General features: G+C 37.3%; 1 protein-coding gene across 3 annotated transcripts in view; it reads left to right on the top strand.

Moving 5' to 3' along the window:
* LOC105049025 (ADP-ribosylation factor GTPase-activating protein AGD3) overlaps positions 1-6,512 on the top strand; it is a 62,464-nt gene extending 55,952 nt beyond the window's left edge. For 2 of the 3 annotated variants that reach the window (XM_073260914.1, XM_010928562.4), the window contains 4 exons: positions 196-338; positions 462-558; positions 3,990-4,489; positions 5,935-6,512. In XM_073260914.1, coding sequence (XP_073117015.1) covers positions 196-338; positions 462-558; positions 3,990-4,489; positions 5,935-6,052 — 858 coding nt within the window. In that variant the 3' untranslated portion in view covers positions 6,053-6,512. The remainder of the gene's footprint in view (positions 1-195; positions 339-461; positions 559-3,989; positions 4,490-5,934) is intronic. The other variant, XM_010928563.4, reaches the window with a different exon arrangement.
* Positions 6,513-16,179: the final 9,667 nt, after the last annotated feature.

Raw genomic sequence — 16,179 nt, 5'->3', positions numbered from 1 at the left:
GACAGAGAAAACCGATGCATCCAAATTCTAGTTTTGTCTTATGACATGCGATAAGTTAATCTTTACTCAAGGATATAACAGAAAAGTAGTTGCTTTTAAATTGTGTTAATTTTTGGTGGCCTTCTTTCTGGTCAAGTCATGCAGTTTATCTTATTGCCAGTCAGTAATGGTTTTCCTTTATGGTGGAGGGTGCAGGTAAGATCTTTGACGCTTGATGTCAAAGTATGGGAACCATCTGTTATTAATCTGTTTCAAGCATTGGGCAATAAATTTGCCAACTCCATCTGGGAGGAATTATTGCCATCAACAAGTAATGGAAAATGCGATGACGTTTCTAGGTAAAATTACACTGAGGTGATTGTAATTTTGTTATATAGTTGGGCTAACATGTCACTTGTATAGTTAGAGATTGGCTGAGAGAAAGTTAACAAAATTTTGTTGGATATATTCTTGCGATGCAGTTCCAGTAAGTTAGACAAGAAACAACAGCAGACATCCATCAGCAAGCCCAAGCACACAGACCCTATTCCAATAAAAGAGAGGTTCATTCAAGCAAAGGTATTGCAAAAATAATTATTTATTTGTCATAGTTAATTCAACTAAGATGTTTTCTCCTTTGTAAGTGAGTAGTTGATTTGTTCTTTTTGTCTATCTTCATACTGGTCATTAGAAAAATCTTTTCTTCCAGTGGAACTAATTTTTGTTTCAAGAAGAATGAGGGATTAGGCAAGGAGACAGGGAGATCCTTAAGCTCTTGGGACAAGTTAAGTAAAGTTAGCCTACATAACAGTGCTGCTAATACTTGGAAATGAAAACTAAATTGTGTTTGAACCCTGGTTGTTTGTGAACCTTATATACAGGAGAGGCTTAATAATTGAGATTATGTTCTGTCAAGTTTTGGGAACATTTCATTATTGGCTTCAACCTAATTCCTACCTGTAAATTGACCAATTCTTGGACAGGATAACTTTGGCTAGAGGGCCCTGTCATCGCCTGGATGTGCAATTGGCCGCTAGACTAACATAATTAAAAGTTTATTATTAATCCAGATCAGTTTACAAGAATAAACATCATCTGGTTAATGTAGTTTAGAGCAGCATCATTTACATTTATTTAGACTTTATTAATGAAGGACTAGACCTAACATTTATCCTTTGGTAAGTTGACCATCCTATGCACTCAGTGAAAATCGTTGAGTTTGTGCTTGCACATAATAATGTTGTATGATCAAAGCTTCTGCATGATGCTTTCATTATCTTGTCATGCATCAGTGTGGTCAGTGTTAGAGAAAATAGTTTTGTAGACAGCATTTATGCATGGCTGTATGTATTGGGACATTGCTTCTATGTAGCAATTTAGAGCACGTGGTGCCTGAAAGCAACATATGATGAGCAAACCAACAAACTGTATCACTTTTCATTGATGGGTTTCAATTGGTGTTATCTCTTCTTTGCTCTCATGCATTTTGTGGACCTTGTGGGACAGATCTGCACTGAATATCTGTCAAGTCTTTGATGAACCACTAAAACTTTTATCTAATTTAAGCAATCAATAGGGTTCCGGTTTGATTTTTAAGTGAGTTTGTACCTAAACCTTGATCCTCTAATGATTTGCAGTTTCATGCATTTGGAATGTGTCATGCCAAAAATTGTGAGTTTGTGACAACTTTTATGTTATTTAAATTCTCCTCCATTAAGGATTTTTAAGGTAGAGAGATCATCTAAGTAGTGTTCGAGATTTCTAAGGTCACCATTTGAACCATTCTGCATCAATTTGCTTCATCCCTCGTGCGCCACTGCAGTTGCTTCTCCTTAGACTTGATATAATTTCTTGCTTCTGTGGAATTGTACAATAGTTTTGTCCTTTTTTGTGTCTGCAAACCCAGATTTAGGTTGGTTTTGCTGTTCATCCAAATCTACCTTTCCTCCCTAGATGACTTGCCCCTCCCCCTTGCAGTGTGTGCGCTGCGTAAGTGCAATAAATTATTATTCCCGGTCACTTTAATAAGGTGCACTTTGTTAACTAGCCACTAGAACCCAAGAGCTTTAGCTGATAGGGAATGGGATAACAATGCATTATCAGGGTTGACATATTTGTTACTCTAAACTGGCAATTGCAACTCTAGTATGTCTTTCATGCCTTCTCATGTCTAACAAGCTGGTCTGTGAAGAAGCTTGCCTCTCTTGTTTTATGAATTTCTTTTCCCTTCTTCATCTCTCTTTTGTTCTTTTCTTTTCGCAACATAATTCCTTCTTTCATATCATTAATTGTGAGGTATTTAACACGCCCGCCCGCCCACGCACACATGCACCCACACGCGCGCGCACACACCCACCCACCCGCCCACCCATGCACATGCACCCACACACGCGCACGCACACATGCACACCCACGCACACGCGCGCGCGTGCGCACACAATGCGTTATCAGGGTTGACATATTTGTTACTCTAGACTGGCAATTGCAACTCTAGTATGTCTTTCATGCCTTCTCATGTCTAACAAGCTGGTCTGTGAAGAAGCTTGCCTCTCTTGTTTTATGAATTTCTTTTCCCTTCTTCATCTCTCTTTTGCTCTTTTCTTTTCCCAACATAATTCCTTCTTTCATATCATTAATTGTGAGGTATTCAACACACACACACATACACGCACGCACGCACACACGCGCGCACACAGAGACATATATATATATATATATATATATATATATATATATATAGCATTGTTTTACATTCTTTTCTACCCATGACCAACTCTAATTCAATTGTCATACATTCCATTATGAGTAAAAAAACTTGGACGTCATACATTCCATTATGACTAAAAAACTTGGACACACACACAGAGAGAGGTATATATATATAGCATTATTTTACATTCTTTTCTACCCATGACCAACTCTAATTCAATTGTCATACATTCCATTATGAGTAAAAAACTTGGACACACACACACAGATATATATATATATATATACATATATATATGTATATATGTATAGCATTATTTTACATTCTTTTCTACCCACGACCAACTCTAATTCAATTGTCATACATTCCATTATGAGTAAAGAACTTGGCCTCGTATTTTATACCACATGCATCCTGAGGACCGTATGTTGTGGAATTATGTGTATGAGAGATGCCTAACACTTGATCCACCTTTGGCTTCTGTCAAAGATTCTTATGTTATCATGGCCAAGCCCTGCTTCATGTCACCACATGCAGTCATGTTAATTGTCAGATCATTTGCTTCAATTTCTGGCTCCATGGATTACTTTTCCCTTACTCTGCATCACTCTTTGTCCTGAACTAATGCTTTTTGCTGCCCTATTCTGTTAAACATAACTTATGTCCTCATGTCATGTGAACCTCTTTTCAGGATCTCTATGGCTTCCACCTTCACAATTTTTCTTTTTTGATCTGTATGCACATACTTACTATCTCTGTATATGCATGCATGTGCAGCTTGTGTTTTGTAGTCATTACAATTTATATTTATATGACTGAGCTATATATGTATGCTGTGATCTTATGTCAACTTATCTTGAAGGAGTGGTGTGACTGCACATGCTTGCTCTATTTTGATGCTACTAGCATGATAGGTGTTTTTTGGAGTGTATGCTGTGCATTGTTTCCTGAGGGCGGGCCTTGGTGCAACAGTAAGTTGCTCCATTGTGACCTGTGTCATGCATTTGAAACACACAAGCCACCTATCTGCTCTCAGGGGTAAGGGTGCATACATCTGACCCTCCGCAGACCTTGCAGTGACCAGACATGCCTGCTCTGCTCTGTTCTTTGGTTCTAATAGCTGGTTTTGTATATTGCAGAAAAACAACTTTCTCTGCAGAACGTGTTAATCATGCTTTTTGTGAATCATTGATCTGGTCTAACTTCAGTTTGCTATACCCCATTAGAAGTTGTAGATACCTCAGTAACAAGTTTCTTGGTTCTTCGAATGTGATACTGAAGTACCTTTCTGTGCTTCCAGTATGCAGAGAAGTATTTTGTTCGTAAAGCAATGACAGATCATCATATAGTGGCTCAAAAGATGTGGGACAGCGTCCATGCCAATGACAAGAAAGCAGTATACCACCACATTGTCACTTCAAATGCTGATGTTAATGTTGTGTATGGGCAGGGATCTTTCAACTCATCTCTAACTCTTGCAAAAGCAATGCTTCTGCAAGAGCAGCCAACTGCAGTATTGGATCGAAGTTCTAGCTGTGCAGCCGGAGATTCCCTGCAGAAGACTTCCACTATCAGCTCCTTTAGCTCAGCGAGCACAAATGAGGACCGAACTGAGTTGGATGAGTGCCTCGAGGGCTTCTCCCTACTTCACCTTGCGTGCCGAACTGCAGATATGGGCATGGCAGAGCTCCTCCTACAGTATGGTGCCAATGTAAATTCTGCTGATTTTAGGGGAAGGACACCACTTCATCATTGTATTCTTAAAGGAAGACATTTGTTTGCCAGACTACTGCTTTCCAGGTCAATTTCCTTATCCTTGTTGACATCTCCATTAGGTCATCAATATCCCTAATCTGAAAGCAATTTATGGCAAATCTTTAGAAGTTTCTATATTATTATACGTGGTTTTTGACTCTAAGAGACACTATTTTTAGAAAATTTGCTCAACTATTTATTACATTTATTTCAAGAGATATTTCTTTATTATGTTTTTTAACAATGTATTCTTTATACAAACACTTTTCTCTGTCTGATTGTTCGTTTCCTCATTCTCACTACAAGGACACTTCTTATTCAATAGTGTTTCCAAATGAATACCAGACATGAACAACTACTATGACCGAAAGGCCTCGTATTTGTGTGGTTAAAAAAGCTGTGGTCTGTGCATAGATGCCTTTTATTTGATCATGGCTGTTCAGTTGGTCTGTGTGGGTTTGCCTAGATAATTTGTATGATTGCTTCTAGGAATAGGAGTGACTGTAAGGTGGCTGACATGTTATGTAGTTGCTGATGGACAAAACACCTGCTGCCAAGCATATTGCATGTGTTTAGAAAACTTACAGGACACATGGAAACTGCGGTGACTTGAAAGAAAAGATGGAGCACCTGGGTAATGTTCCAGCCATGGTGCCTTACGTATATCTGCTGTGTTGTCTGCTAGGTGTATGGTACATGTTTTTATATGTGGCAACAATATTTTGTTGTCTACATGTGACAGAGTATGTTCATCTTTCACCAGCAAGCAGCTCTGATGGTCCTTTAGTTGATTATTCAGGTAGGAGGTCATGCTCAGTGCCATGCAACACCATGTTATCAAATTCTAATCCTCCAGTAAAAAGTTAAACAGTAGATAAAAAGTGAGTCTGTGTCTATCTTGCTCAGGTTAAATTCCATATTGAGGTTCAAGATTGTGTAGACTTGCATTATCTTTATTTTCGCATTCCTTGTAAGATGTGCGAGTCATTGCATGGCTGATGAATAGAGGCTGCATGAATTATTTTATATTGGATTACCTGTATGGTAGCTTTAGATTACCATGACAGACAACTGTTGCTTTGATGCATCGATCCATAATCAAGTGATTGGAAAATAGATCACAAACTTGTAAACCAAATACCTTCCCACATTATGTGAGATAATTGTTAAGGCTGTAGGTTTACAGTTATATGCAACTCTGTTATATATGTTATTCAAGACCACATTAAGTGGATGGCAGCTTTGTATATTCCAGATTATATATGGCCTTTATGTCATATTACCAAAAAGATGGCATGTTCAAGGCAATCTAGATGGGATTCACCTCTATAAATTGGAGCCATTCCATGGCTTCATACATCAGTCAGCAAGTTAATGTTCTTTATATATATATATATATATATATATATATATATATATATATATATATATATATATATATATATTATAACACAGAGATATAAATCCATTAGGTGGTTTTCTGGTTGCAGGGGGGCTGACCCACAAGCTACTGACAGAGAAGGCAAAACCCCCCTACAGTATGCATTAGAGACGGGAAATGTTGATGATGAAGAGGTTCTTTTTCTCTTGGAGGACCCAAACAGATAGTGTGAAGACTCGGGATATTTACTTGGTACTACATTCCAAAATTTTTGGGTCAATTCCTGAAAGCATTCGGCCTGCTGGAGCAAATGAGCAGATTGCTTATTGCCCGTGACCTGCAGACGCCCATGCTCAACAAGCCTACTGGTTCCACACTTTGTTTCTGGGGATTGGAAACAGGATATGGTTCTGGTGCTTCTGTAATGTAAGGTGTCTGCTTGTTTATTCAGTTGGTTTTGTTTGCAGCTGCATGCATTGTGTGAGTTGTGTACGTTGCCTTGTTTCCAAGTTTATTTAACTTGGTCCACTTGTTCTTTGATTGACCTTGATTAGATATCTTTTTGGTCGTGGAAATTTGTATATATATCTGGTTCCATGATAAACTATAGTGTTGGAAGAGAGAAGCAGTATTTGTATCATTTGGATCTCTTTTGATTCAATATAGGAATCGACCTAGTTTATCCGAGCCAACCCTCTTTGTGAAATGTGATCCACTCTACTCAAAGAAATGGATTGCGTCTGTATATCTGGGATGTTTGTTCCTTTTATTTTTGATAGGTCAGCAACGGTAGTTTAAACGTATAAACCTTGAAAGCAATTGAGGAAACTTGGTAAAGATACAACTCCTATCTACTGGATACAATCAGAGTATTTCTAATCACCATCGTAAACCATAAAAAAAGATTTTCATTTTAGATAATAAGAAAGTATGATATTTCTATTTCAAAATTATGACCATTTTTTCTTGCATACAAAAATTTTAATTTTGAGAGTAGATCTTTGAAGTTTCCGTTTGTTGGCAATATACGAATAAAATGATCTTGTTCCTGTGATCAGACCCTACTACTTGGAAATTAGAGATTTTTGGATTCAAATCTTGGATGATGCATGTCTGAGTATTGGTGCCTGGATAACGGTAACATGGGTGGGTCTATCTCGAAAGGACAGAAAATTGAAAAGAACATAAAATTGTAAAATGACAATGAGATTAGGAATGCAAATTTGAAAAATTTACTGAAAATTGAAAAATATAATTTATTAATGTTATAGTCCTTTTTTTTTTTTTGTTCTTTTGGCGAGGGGCAGAGCTTCTAATTCTAATTATAGGGAAAGCCAAATTTATAATATGCAAATTTAAAAAATAATTGGTGGATGCCAAACTTATGGCAGAAGATAATATAAAAACTTAGCACAACGATTTGTTCCAAGTGGAGAAGAGAGAATCGAAACATGCTCTTAAAAATGGTGATGCCTTCTCTCAATGGGAGAAGTGGCATTGATGCCATCTCTTTCTTTCCTCCTGACACATAACAAGATGCCCATTCTTGTCCCCTCATTGGCATCTCTGAGCATCGAGTAAATGCCTGTATGCCCACTCATGCACTCTTATCTCCTGATGATACTGTTCAGTATTCCTTTCCCTTTATTTATTTATTTGTTTGTGGTTTTAAACTTTTAAGCACATCTTTCCATGCTAAAAAGAGCTTCCCATGCGCGGCTAAAGAAGCGTCAAGCAATTAAACTCCGAAGAAAAGTAGAAGAAAGCGAAGAATATTCCAGCCGTATAAAACGCGGTTTGGACCGGCCAACCCAAAGGTATTCTTCCCCTCCAAAGGCACTTTGGCTGTGCAATATTCTATAAAGACTGATACTAATTGCACCAAATTCTAAGTCACTGAAATGTGGGGTCCATAAGAGGTGGTACATGTACGTCAATGGAAGGGTCCCACCTGAGAAAGAGGTTGTGCTGAGTGCTCTTTGATCCTAAAATCACCCTCGTCTTTCAAGTTTATTCTTTGTACCTGGCCTCCCTTGGCATGGCCCCACTTAACTTACAACGCCTCATTAATTAGCTTGGCAAATATGCTACGAGGCGTACAATTAGCCGGCATAATTCAGACCCCACTTCCATAATTGACGCGGATAATTAAGAGACTTATTTACCCAAAAAAAAAAAAATCTAAAAAAGAGCCATTCATTTTGGGTTATAAAAGAAAAGCAGTGCTCATAATTTTAGACTAGGCCGTTTTAAATATATAATAGGTTAGCTGAGTAATAATTATTCTCGCTTCTCAATTTCCATTTGTCATCCTTGTGCAATGGTGATGCTCCTCCTCTTAGTATCATAATTCCAATCTCATGAAGTAATACAGGTGAGATAGTTCCGATATTTGTTAGTATGATTTTAGATAATCATAAAATTTTAGATGATTATATAATTTTAAAAATTATATAATGATTTATAATATTTTTTTATTGATGTGATCTCATAAAATATTGATGGAAGAAGAGGAAAAAAAAAAAAAGAGAGAGAGATTGAGAGAAGAAAGGGCTTTTATCATTTTTGCTTCAGTCACATACTATATATCTCAAGGATAATATATTAGTGCACAGGTGCCATACAAAAAAAATAATATTAGTTAATACATAATCATGCTAACAAAAAAAATGATATAGAATAATGTTAAAAAAAAATATTATGGGATCAGGCCAATAAAGAAAAGTATTATGGGTGGTCATGCGGTCCTTAGAATCATGTGATCATTAAATCATGTGATCATTAAATCATGCTAACACTTCTCTCCAAACTCAAGGTGGTATCGTAGATACCAACTTGAATTTAGAAACTAGATCATGAATTTATTTAGAAGTTAGTTTGATAAATTGATATGTTTGCTAGTGTGGCTTACTTGGATGACGTGAGTGTGAAAAGATATAGAAAATGATGATTGTAGTAAGACCGACGCTCAAAAAGAAGATAATTGAAGGTCGATAATTTTTATAGAAAAATACCACAGGAGAGAAGATTGGCACTTAAAAAAAAGACAACTAAAGATCGATGATTCTCATAGACAAAAATACCATAAAAGAAAAGATTGGTGCTTAAAGGCAGCTGAAGGCTGATGATCCTTGCAGACAAATATATCATTAGAGAGAAGGCCTATGTTCAAAGAGTAGGCAGCTAAAGATCAATGATCCTCATAGATAAAAATGTCATAGAAAAGAAGAATGATGCTCAAAGATAAAATAGTCGAAGATCGACGATGAAGAAAAATTTATCGAGTGATGATAAGGAGAAGTAATCGAAGATTTGAAGCTCAGGAGAAAAATAGTATAGAGGAGCTGCAAATTCATCAAAAAATAAGATTGAAAATAGAAAACCTATAGATATACTAAAAAATAGAGGATCTACAGGAAAAAAATAGATCCATGAATTGCCAATTAGGATCTGCAAGGATTTTAGATATGGCAACAACAGCCACAGCAAAGACAGAAGAGATAATAATGGTATATTAGATGAATGGTGGCATTGACATTGAGTTAAAATATTAGTGAAAAAAGATAAAAAAGAGATAGAGAGATAGAGAGAAGAAAGGACTTTCTTATCTCTATTTCAATCGTATTCGGTATATCTCGAAGATTATATATACTAGTATACAGCTTTCGCACAAAAAAAATAATATTAACTGATACAGAATCATGCCAATAAAAAAAATATTATGGACTGATATGTGATTACTAAAATTATATAATTATATAGAATCAGGTAATCACCTAAAATCATACCAACAGTAGCAGCTTCAAAGTGAAACGAATGACTTTTCTAAACAAGAAAAATTAGTCCAAGCATGATTAAACTGATTATTGAAGTAAGAAAAATAAACTTAATTTTGAAAACTAAAAAGCCAGGAAAATAAGATCTAAACGCTATATGATATTTAGTAGCTTGTTGCCTTGCTACCAAAGGAATTTTCCATGTCAAGGATTCCACAAACTAATACCTTGGAGTATGTTGTGACGAAGAACTCCACCAACTAGCCTCGTCGTTGTTCCTAAAATCCATCAGAACTTCGCATATTCTAGCATGCAAAGAAAAAAAAAAAGATAAGTACACCAAAAAAAATAATTTTCTTAACTTATATAAAATTAGGGTATAAAGTGTTCAATAAAATTTTTAAGATTAATTTCTCACTTAAAATGAGATGATGATAGTGAGAAGGAAATGTTCAAAGAATGCACTGGAGATTGATTACTTCTTTAGTCTATTCGAACGTCATAGGTGTCCTTTTATTCTTGCCCAATTGCTCCTCGACCAGTAGCTACAGATTATGCACTTATGAGACTAATATGATTTTTGTTTTAGATTAATTAGTGAAACTAATTGGACTTATTTTATGTGATAGAACATGACTTATGGTATTTAATGTGAGATATTTGATGTTTACCTATCTTGGTGACATATTTAGCTTGGACTTGAAATTGTTGTTGTTTGTAATCAGTACCAATATTTCGCATACAATGCAGAATAACTATATTGTGACCCGTTATCTTTAATAGCTGGTGATAAATTCAAGATTTTTTTTTTTTTTTTTTGCTTTTGCCCATTGTCGATGTTTACTTGAATATATTTTTGATTATTTATCATGTCTTTGTATCCTTTAGCCCTTCCAATTTTGTATAGACTGAAAATCTAGTTTGGTATAAAAACATCGAGCTTCAATTACAAAGAGATAATACATGATAAGTATGCAAAGTGGACCCGAAAGTATAAAAAGTATCATGGAAAAGATGGATAGATTTTAGCTACTTATCTGAAAACTCAATGTCAAAGAAGATGGGCAACCGTTTCTAAAATTACTTTTTAATATATAAAAAATATAAATAAATTATTTTTTTATCAAAATATTATCGGGGTAATATCTATCCATGAAAATGCAAATTTTCACGTAAGTTTTTTGCCCCCAAGGATCGAGCCCTTACCATTTCCAAATTTCTTATTCTCTCTCATCAGGATTACAATTTTCTTTTCCATTCAGAGCATTTATGTTTGTGTTAATATTAGCTATGTATAGATGAAACTTCAATCCAAATTTAATAAATTGCTTGAAACGATTTATAGTAATACACTATCCATGGAAACTTGATAGTTTATCCTCTATACATACATAATATGAAAGCGTTTGTTTTGGACTACAAGGTCTTCCAGGTTTTTACCTAAAAAAGCTTTCAAAGTCCTATGCACAAATGTTGCATGCGGCGTGCATGGAATGCGGATTGCCATATGAAATCCATGCAGCATACTTTTAGAGTTCTCCCCCTCTCTGGACATGATAACTTAATGTCATTTGGCTACCAATATTATGGCTAACAATCTTTTATTTTGAGAAGAAAGATAGATAGACATGCCATCCCATTTCATCAACTTCATGAAATACATAAGCTTACATAACTAAGTCAATCTTCTAACACATATATCTAGAATATGTAGTGTGTGGAGGGTAAAATAAAGGCCAATAGTAGGGCTGAAATTGGATTGGATGTCGGCATATCCATATCGATATTTGTTTAGTCTGACAAACACAAATATGGATACGGATATTATTGAGATACAAAAATTTATATCCATATTTATTGTAAATGGATATGAATATAATTCTGACACTAAAAGTATAAATATAATTATAAATATAAGTTGGATAATTAAACTTTATGACTATAAAATTAAAAATATTACTAAATATATGACAAATCAAATTAATAGCAAATTTATATGGTTACTTATTTTTCTTAAAATTTGTTGCGATCAACTTCCTGTCGCCTGTCATCGATAAAGAGCACCTGCAAGACAAAAGTCCTCACAGACCGGAGTTGTGTTCGGTGGGGACCCTCCGATACTTAAGTCAGAGAAATGATTGGTAAATAGCTAATAGGAATGTTGAGAGTGGCAGAGTTTTGACTCAGAATTATCTTACCCATGCTGCTCATTTATCTCCCCTTTTATAGATGATTCTGATGTAACCGTGGAGCATGTGGTCCCGCTTTTTATGGCGCTAGATTATCGGGCCATAATCGTAGAGTTAGTGGGCTGTTTATTTTCACTAATGATCATGACACGTAGTCGATAACCGTTCAAAACGGTTAGAGTATGTTGAGCAGATAAGCCGACTATATGTCGGTAATACTGATACGTCGGTAGAGATAAGTCGGTAGAAGATCTGAATGACCATCAGCTAGTAACTCTGATATGTCGATGGTCTTCGGTCGGAGGTTGATCAAGTCGTTTGTTATTGGTCGATAATAGCTAACTGTCGGTCGGTCAATCGATTATGAGTCGGAGTAATATATTCATTCAGTTGATGTAGAGTCGGAGTTAGGGGTCGGTTGGTTTGCCCCAACAGTTGCCCCTCACTCCCAAGTCCAAGGTGGTTCGACGTGTATATCATCAGGTGGTTTGTCACGTTGGATGAAGGAAGTTGTCACGTACCATCTCGAGCCCTGACTCAGCTATTGTCCTATATAGATTTTTTGAAATACAAGAGTTCTTCGGCTGTTTTATCATTTTGGTGGCTGCAAAATCATTATTGGACTGTTATGTTGACAGGACAATTCGATATCGGACGTCAGTATCGGACATCATTTCAGAAAGATAATTCGACATCAGACGATATGATTCTGACTAGTAGATTTTGGTCACGTGTTCGGATGTTATTGGATTGGAGCTGTTCATGCAGATGATGGTGAGGTGGCATGATCAGGAGCAGATACATCGAACTGTTTGATCAATGATCGATCCGAATGTTGCCACGTGTCATCATCTGATGAGACTCCGATTTGATCGCTTCCATCCTAGCCATTGAGGGATCCTATATATATAGGATCATTTTTGGCCAGACTTTTACTTTACATTTTGTCTTCATCCTCTGCTGCAGAAACTCTACCGGAAGGTCGCCCCAGCACCAGAAGACCAGGGTTTCTTCTCCTCCTTTTTGCTTTTAGCTTTCAGGTTAAGTATTTTTATCCTTCCTTCTTGGATCCATCTCCTTTTTGTTCTCTTTAGTCTTCTTCTTCCATGGCTAGGGCTTCTTCTTCTCGAGATAGTCGATCGAAAAATTCAACCGACGACTCTCTATCGGGTCTGAAAGTGGAGGCTTCTTCACTATCCGAACCTAATGTTGAATGGCTCTGAAAATAATAGCGTATTCTAGAGCAGTATCAGCTCTTTACGCTTGACGCTGATGGTCGGGTGAACTCCCTTTCTTCGGGCTAGATTACTTTCTATGTCGAAGACCTTCGGGCTGGTCTTCGATTTTTGATTTCAAAGTTCGTCTGAAATCTTCTAGACTATTATGGTCTCTGTCTCACTTAGCTGGCATCAAACTCAGTCTGGCTTATAATTAGCTTTACTTTGTTGTATCGATTAATATCGATCGAGCCTCGTCTTTCTCTTTTCTGTTCCTTCTTTATTCTTTGCTTCCATCCTAAGGCCAAGGGTTGGTGGCTCTTCAACCAAAAAAAAATATCTATCCTTCGTCACCGGTCTTCCATCATCTATTCATGGATGGAAGAATCAATTCTTCTTTGTTGCTTCTTCTCTTTCCTGGGTTTTTCCTTCATGCTGGGGTGATCCAAGGACCGGCTCTAATGAGAACAGTCGGATGGAGGTCAACGATCGGAAAGACTTCCACCGAATGAAGGACATGGCGGTCCTATCGCAGAGAGAGCTGATGACTGAACAAGCTCTCTACGATGCTGGTCTTAGTTCGGTCACCACTTTAAGTATAGCCTAGTCGATCACTTCCATTTTTATTTTGTTTGTTTCTGAATTGTGCTAACTTTTTGTTCTCATTGCAGCTATGCAGTCTAGGGTATGTGTATCGACCTCCGAAATTCATCAACATGCTGCCAAGAAAAGGACAGCATCCGAAGCTAGACCTTTCCAACTGTCAAAGAAGGGTCGGGCAACTACATCTGTGCCAGCGAGGGAACTTGACGTACCATTAGTATTGGTTCTTGAGCTGGTTCTGGTGCTGTCAGCCCCGACAGCACTTCCTGAAGTGCCATCTACCGAAGATGGGGCGGCAAGAGAAGACAGAGTTGCCGCAGCACCATCGACAGCTCAATCAACAGAGGTTCGGGTCGAGGTGGAAGTCGCAGTCGAACCTGAACAGTCTGTAGCTTCGTCGGTCGTTCTTTCAGTGGGACTTTCTTGGGCACAATTGAGCTCCAGTTTCTCTGTATTCTCAAGCACGGGATTGTCGATTGAAGATCGGAGAAAGGCGTCGGTGACTTCAGCTAACGATGGATCATCGTCAGGGCACACCGTTCACTTCGACATCAGGCTTTCTGATGATGAGTCAGCCTTGGTCAATCCAGAGTTGGCCAAACAGCTCATTCAAGCTGCCCTTCTCCTGATTGATCGAGAGAATAGGAAAAATCATACTGTCGTCGAAATATTTTCCTCTTTTTATCTGATGATACTTAGGGTAAGTTTTTCTTCATATTTTTTTTGACTGATCTGACTTATCTTCTGCTTTCAGTTGGCCTAAAAACCAGCTACCAAAAGGTTGCAGACTTCCGTCAGACATGGATGGATAAAGTGGTGGCCACTAATGCTGAAAAGACGGCTGCCCTTGAATAACTTTGGGCGGTGATTGAGCGGGAGGTGAAGCTTCAGGAGAAAGTCTCCCATCTGACCGCCGACCTTCAATCTTTTGGAGCCGAACTTGAGTCGGTTCATCAAAACATATTGGCTCTTGAGTTACGGATCAAGAGCAAGAAACATTCGATCCATCGGCTTCGAGGAGAAAGAAACGGGTGCATCATTGAACTCGAAGCTAAATGTGGAAGACATCGGGCTAGTCTGAAAAGGTTGGCACTAGCTGATGACGAATCGGCTTCCACAAGGGCTGACATAGAGTTGGTGAGAGTGGAAGTAGAGTCGGCAAGGGAGGCTCTAAACCACGCCATTAAGAACTTCTAGAATTCAGAGGAGTTTAAGGAAGAGATTCTCGAAGATGGATTTGCCTCTTACTGCATTGGGTATAAGGACGGCCAAGATGCGATCGAAAAATTGTATCCGGATCTTGACTTCAGTAGCATCATCCTTCCTGTGCTGGAAGATGGAGCTGCTGAGAAAGAAGCTGCGCCGTCTCAAGATGAAGCACCGATAGCACTAGAAGTTGTCCAAATCACCGATGCTATACCAGAGCAAAGAGATAGGGACGACGAGTTATGATCGGTGTAATCTTTTATTTTTTTTTGTAATCAAAAACTTTTATAATCGGACTTTGATCCAATTTTGTAATCTTCTTTTTTCAATGAATAAATTTTTTTTTCTAAGTGTAGACTCTCTTTTTTGTGTGTTTGTAATTTTGTAGAGTAATTATTTAACTATCGAATATCAATCGATAAACCAAACATTCGATAGTACTTATAGAATTATCTATTAGTCGAATATCCATTTGACATACTTTTGAGCATTAGGATAAACAGTAATAAGTTGAATACCCTACGTCTGACCTTAGTCGGATTAGTACGTCAAGTTATTTGATAATTGATGGCAAACTGAATATCCTTCGACTGACCGTAGTCAAGTCGATATAATTCTAATCCAATCTTGATCGTATTGACTTAGCATTCTGCTTAGTTAAGACTAAGTTGACATAATAGTCATTCGACTATGATGACTTTTACAGTGAAAAGTCGGGATATGTTCGGTACCGAGACACAGTCGGTATTGTGGCTTTTACAATGAAAGCAAAGTATAATTGATATGTCGGTTTTTACAGTGAAAAATTGAAATATAGTCGATAGTCGATGAATTGACCATCCATCTGTCGGTCCATTACCACTTTATAGTTGACCGAAACTTGTGATTCTGAAATTCAATATTTCATTTTGAATGATAGATATACAGACAACTTTATTGATAATATATTTTCAAGTTATTAGCATTCCATGTTCGGAGAATGGTTACTCCCTCTAGAGTTTCTAGCCGATATGCGTCCGGTCAAAGTATTTTCGTTATTCTGTAGGATCTTTCCCAATTCGGAGATAACTTTTTCTCGTCAAAAGATCTCGAGACTTCTGCTTTCCTTAGGATCAGGTTTCTTGGACGGAAGACCTTCGGTTTAACTTTTGTATTGTAATATCGGACTACCCTTTACTGATATACTGCCATCCGAACTTAAGCTTGCTGTCGGACTTCTAGAAGTAGATCTAGATCGACTCTTAGATAATCAAAATTGCTCGGCTCACTATATTGCTCAACCCTTGTTGAAGGTAATCCGATCTCAAGTGGGATCATTGCTTCTGTTCCATAGGCTAAATTGAATGATGATTCTCCCGTTGGT

Source organism: Elaeis guineensis, chromosome 7 (genome assembly GCF_000442705.2).
Source record: "Elaeis guineensis isolate ETL-2024a chromosome 7, EG11, whole genome shotgun sequence".
NCBI classification, from domain to species: Eukaryota; Viridiplantae; Streptophyta; class Magnoliopsida; order Arecales; family Arecaceae; genus Elaeis; species Elaeis guineensis.
The sequence above is the reverse complement of the archived record's forward strand: the minus strand, read 5'-3'. Positions and strand labels throughout refer to the sequence as shown.